The 6,007-nt window shown below is 32.9% G+C and overlaps 1 protein-coding gene across 1 annotated transcript in view; it reads left to right on the top strand.

Annotated features, from left to right (window-relative positions):
- The first annotated feature begins 263 nt into the window (after positions 1-263).
- The window catches only part of LOC126964497 (ras-associated and pleckstrin homology domains-containing protein 1), a 64,745-nt gene continuing 59,001 nt past the window's right edge, over positions 264-6,007 (top strand). The window contains exons 1-2 of the mRNA XM_050807659.1: positions 264-644; positions 1,348-1,419. Coding sequence (XP_050663616.1) covers positions 1,380-1,419 — 40 coding nt within the window. The 5' untranslated portion in view covers positions 264-644; positions 1,348-1,379. The remainder of the gene's footprint in view (positions 645-1,347; positions 1,420-6,007) is intronic.

The following is a 6,007-nucleotide window of genomic DNA, read 5'->3' as shown; positions in this document are numbered from 1 at the left end:
ATATGTTATGTTATTGTCATTTCCTATGAAGAATTAATTTATTTCTATTCTATTCATGATTAGCAATTTGCTAGTGTGTGGCGTTAATGAATAGAATAAAGTCACCGACGATTTAAAAAAATCGATATTGAAACACAAGTTGATACACCAGATCCAAAATTTGGTATATCTTAGGAATTTTCAATCAGATGACAGTTTGAATACTCTATTGTCGTTAGTCGTTACTCTATAGTGTAAGTTTATACTCGGTGTACACGGTTCGATACACGAGTGGCATTGTGAATGGCATGCAGTTGCAGACTTCAGTCATCAGGTGTTTACAGTTTACTGTTGGGACTTGGGAGTATTTTTACTCTTGTTCTTCACGTTCACTGTGAATTATTTTCAAATTTGTATTTAGATTATCGTGTAACTGCATTTTATGTGTATCAAAATATCACTCAATCAATATCACTTAATAGTTGAAAAATAAATACAAAGATATGTTTATGTTTCTAATACAAAAATTTTGAAAAACCGGCAGTGCTTTTATTTATGTTTTATTGTTGTGCTTGGCCAGAACTTACCCATAAGGCAATAATGTGGTTTTAAAAGTTGTTTGTCTACTCGTGCGGTGATCGAAACTAATGGATATTTACTAATAGGTATGTAATTGATTACAATATTATATAGTATGCATGACAAAGTGGAATGCATTGTTGTAGGGCAGATTTTTTATAACGATAACCATAATGAGAGTGCTCATTACAAACGCATTGATTGTGCGTACTTTATGATAGTACATAATAAAAAGCCAATACAGTTAGTTGAATTAAAACGGCATGCGGCGGTCGACTCAGGTCCCGAGACGCGGGCCGCGGCGGGGGTCATCGACGTCTCTGCTATGTTAGGCTAGCTTCCTGATGTGTTGCCACTTGCCTGTTATGTGATGTTAATAGGAACTGTATTGCTTGCTATTTAGAATACTTCTGTATCTTATCAGTATTATACCTTTGTACATTGATAACAGTCACCAATGCTGAGTTGGTATGTGTATGGATGGGTTTTAAAATATTTATATTGTTAGGCCCATAATTCTGAAAAAAAAAACACCTATATTATATACAATAAGTATTATTTATTTAAAAAGTAGTGTTATATATTTACTTTAAACAATAAATATAATATATTATAAAGTATTATGTGTTTGTGTTTGTGTGGATCTCATTACATATGTATTATGCAATTTACTGAATATTATTTATAATATTATAAGTAGTACAAGTAATGGAATAGACTTAGTGATTATTTTGCTGTACGATCTTGATTTTATTAAATGCTTATTTGTTTTGTGTTGGTGCCATTCAGCTGTGTAGGGCACATTGGTGCGGAGCTGCAAGATGATGGTGGAGACAATCTTGGAGTGCTCACAGGACTTTGGTTAGTACTTTATCATGTGGCTATTTAGATAGAGATGTCAAGGCATGCTGTATATACATTTAAGTCATTTTTTGACAATGTCTTCTATATTTTCAACCTGAATTGCACCACCTGCATGCTGGTGCTGAATTAACAGATTTTTTTTATATATTATAACATAATAAACTCCCTCCTATTTTCCCGTTTCTTGTATATTTAATGCAAGTGAATGGCTGCAAACTCTTTCCCAGAAATTATTTGTCATGCATGCTGTTGTCTCAAGCTTCCTGGCTATTTAGTAAATCATTAATATCTTTATTGTAATGCTCTAGTCATTTTCATGATCAAATTATCCATTAAAGTCCCATCTTTTACCCAGCAGCCTTACTAGTACCTATTAATTACATTCCCGACAAGTGGTCACACCAGTGTGACTATGAGTAATTTTTTTTTTCTCACCGACACCCCATGGGTTTCGCTACACCCTATAATGAGTCACATTTATTAAAATTTATTGAAGTAGGCATTACTTTGCGGAAATCCATAATTATACAAATGATTTAAGTTTTCTTTAGTGTTAATTCTGCCAATATTTGTTTTTAAACAATTCAACACATGTTTCGCCTCTACACGAGGCATCCTCAGGACGTGTTGTCTTGCCAAAATCTGGCATGAGACTCGAGCAGACTTGTATATGTGAGCAGCATTGTATATTAGTCACATATAAACTTCTATTTTCAGGATCTCACCATTCTCAATATTTAATTATGAATAAAATTGTATCATAATTAATTGCAATAAGCTAATTTAATGAGCTCATCTATTGTTTCTGTGTCCCATGTATCTATGACTCTATTTACTGTTTGAATGCACAGAGTTATGTGAGTCAGCCAAATTATTTCTGTATATTAACATTTTCCTCTAACATATGTTTACTAATTAACCCACTGTTTCAAATAAATTGTTGTTTTATTGGTTATAGCTGTTGGTATTCCATATTATGAATATAAAATGAGATACACATTTAATTATCTAGTCTCTAATTGATATAAATAATTGTTCTTCAGTATTATAATTAATTGTTATATTTAAAATATAAGAATTGCTAACTTACACCACTTGCAAGGTGAGTAGTATTCTTTTGTGTTTCTCATGTCGTTGTATTTACTATAATTGTTGTAATAATAGCTTCTCTAACAAGTTGAATGTTGCTTGGGGACCTAGCCTAGCTCTGTATAAAAAGAGCTGTGACTGTGCTGTCATTGTCAAAACAAGATGTATATTATAAAAATTGAGGTTCAGAGATACAATAAAAAATAATTGATTAGAATGAATAGATAGATAGATACAGATAGGGAAGAAACCTAATTAAATTAATTATTATTTAACTATAGTTCAAAGTGTATGTTTACATACATTTTTAATAGATGATTCAGTTTCCCGAAACAAAAACTACACAATTATGATATAGTTATATTAATTTTAGGTCACTTAAATCCAGTGTCCTGGTGTTTGTTTCCTCGTGTGAACTCGTTTAACAGTCATTCTGTGAAATATTTTCATTGTAACAACATATTAGATAGATATTTTATTATATGAGGATATATTTTACAAAATAAGTCTTGACATTATGAAATATTATTCACAAATTCATAAAAAACAGTATTTTATTTATTATACACCAAACAATGTCTGTCGGATCTGCTAGTAATTGATTTGAACTTATTTAATTTATTTATTAGGGACTTCAATCATAATTCATTTTTATATGGTGACAGTTTAAATCAAGCTAGCGAAAGACATTGCCTGAACTCTAAAATTGTGGAGAGCATTAATAACAGTGCATGGTATGCCTTTAGGGTTATCAGTTGAACAATGATCAACAGTAAGGCTTTCATGATGGTTGGTTGGTTAAGGTTCTTCTAGTATATCTTACACATAGACTTCTAGTATATGAGCAAGCGGACCACTAGTTTTCTTACTGCTTGCAGCAGACAAGTCATTGTGAAAGGATATTTCTCAAGTCTAAAGCACATAGCACTGGAACTCGCCAAGGCTGTGTGCTATTACTAGTCTAGTTATACTACTACTTACAGTTGCTGGTCATAGTCTTCTGCATTTTGTATCCACTATCATGTAGATGACAGTACTGGATATGCCATATACACAGGCCATGCAGGTTTCTCTTGAAAAAATTGTCGACCAGTGATAGAATAAACTTATCTAATATATTCGTTTACCAGTGGGAGGCTCCTTTGCATCGGATGCTGGGTAGATTATGGGTACCACAACGGCGCATATTCCTGCCGTGAACCCGTAAGGTGTAACCATTACTGTGTTTCGGTCTGAAGGGCGCCGTAGCTATTGAAATTACTAGGCAAATGAGACTTCACATCTTATGTCTCAAGGTGACGAGCGCAGTTGTAGTGCCGCTCAGAATTTTTGAGTTTTTCAATAATCTTGAGCGGTACTGCATGTTAATGGGCAGGGCGTATCAATTACCATCAGCTGAACGTCCTGCTCGTCTCATCCCTTATTTTGATTAAAAAAAGTTTAGCTGCTCTTCAACAACACTACTGCGTTTTCCTACAAAGCCAACAACACTTAATTCCTCTGGTGCTGCAAGAGAAATTGGACAAATTCAAATTCCAAAAAAGTATGCCTCAGACCTGAGAAGAACGGGTGCAGCAAACTCAGCGGGCTCCATAATGACTCACAAAAGTCTTAAAAATTTAATTCTATTTATTTTTCATAGAGCATATGGTTACAATGTGATATCGTACAATTAAACTTATTATATAATAGACTGAGGGTGTTCGTTCCGTTCCCAATATATTGTGGTATAATAAGAAAGTCATTTATGCTATAGTAGGCTTTACAACACAAACGTTTTTAACAATTCTTTTTAGTATCATAATGCATTTGTTTTGAACATTTTCTGGGATCTTGCTGTAGAAGCATTATTATATCTGTTTCTGGTGTTAACATTAATGTTATAACAGTGAATGTACACTCATTTTTATACAAAATTTAAGTTGATAAATCATGCTGAATGAACAGAAAACTTTACTATTCAGAATATGGCGTTCTGTTGATAAGGTGAATCATAACATCCTTCATTCCAAACTTGAAAAGCAAATATAGCGATGGCGGCGAATTCTTGAAATTATTTATATCAAACTAGCTGACCCGACAGACGTTGTTCTGTATATAATAAATAAAATAATATATCATAATATCAAAAATTACTTCGTAAAATATGCACCCTGCTGTCGTAATGAAATTGTTTCACAGCAGAACTGTCAAACCTTGCGTTAATAAAATCTCTCATAGAAATTATGTATGGACACATCAAAGGAAAAACAAATTTGTTGTTTTTATTTAATTTAGCAGCATTTTCCTATTTATTCACCTTTTAAACCTTCTCTGGACTTCCACAAATAATTCAAGACCAAAATTAGCCAAATCAGTCCAGCCGTTCTCGAGTTTTAGCGAGACTAACGAACAGCAATTCATTTTTATATATATATAGATTATGCTAGCTCAGTTATTTAACTTGAGGCCTTTCCTATACGCTTTATATCTTCACTCCCACTTCTTTTTGTTTGTTTCTTATTTGACATGTAGCTATAAAAAAATCCAGCAATCATTTATAAATTCCGCACGCATCTGGCTATGTTAAATCCCCGACTAAATCGTCTGGCTTATTATTTATTCTTTAAACATAAAACTACAACATATAAAATTATTTAGGGGTTCATTTAGCCCGTTATGGAACACTTTTCAGGTTGCCTCAAATATCTTCCCAAAAATTTGTGCCAGCTCTCGGACTAAAATGAGATCCACAAATATGTTGGCGTTCCCAGTGGTCAGTCTGTAATTGAGAAATTCAAAAGAAAGTATGGTGATCGGCTCTCGGTCTACCCAAATACCCTGGCTAATGATCTCTTAATCCGCTCCACAGTGATGAAAAGGCTGAAAAGGAAGGATATGTTAGAGGAAGTTTTTAATCAACGTGTATATTTTTTTAATTTAATTTTTTTGGAAAGTGTAAATATATCCCGTTAGTCCTATAAAAAAAAAAAAATAAATATTTATTTTAATTCTTAACCGTTCATTCTTGACAGAGTGGGTGTGGTCTTGTTTCACTTGTGTAACAAATATTATGAGATCTGTCCACCGTGTTTGAGAGTGTCCAAGAGATCTTTTGACTTCAACTTTCCTTTATACCACCAGATGTTCCATGGAGTTCTCGTTACCGGTGATATACCCGAAGAGCTTGAATATTCGTATTTATACAGACGTATATGTATAAACTTACTATGATATTCAGTTCTTTCAAAATCAAGACGTGGATTCTTTGTTTGTTGTACTCTTTACAGTTGGTTTTAAAATTGCATTGCTTTTAATTATTGTTCATTGTTATATATAAATATTTTTATATTATTATTTAATTTATGGAACTGTTTTTATCTGCATGCTTTATATTTATTTGTATCCTTACTATTGTGTACGACTTTTGGTCCTGAAGGTATGATTGAGTAACATTCTAGGAGACATCTAAATAATGCTTCGTCAGATATAGAGAGTGAGCCCCGTTCTGTGTGCA

The sequence above is a fragment of the Leptidea sinapis genome, chromosome 5, assembly GCF_905404315.1.
Source record: "Leptidea sinapis chromosome 5, ilLepSina1.1, whole genome shotgun sequence".
NCBI classification, from domain to species: domain Eukaryota; kingdom Metazoa; phylum Arthropoda; class Insecta; order Lepidoptera; family Pieridae; genus Leptidea; species Leptidea sinapis.
Note: the sequence above shows the minus strand (reverse complement) of the source record. Positions and strands in the feature narration are given on the sequence as shown.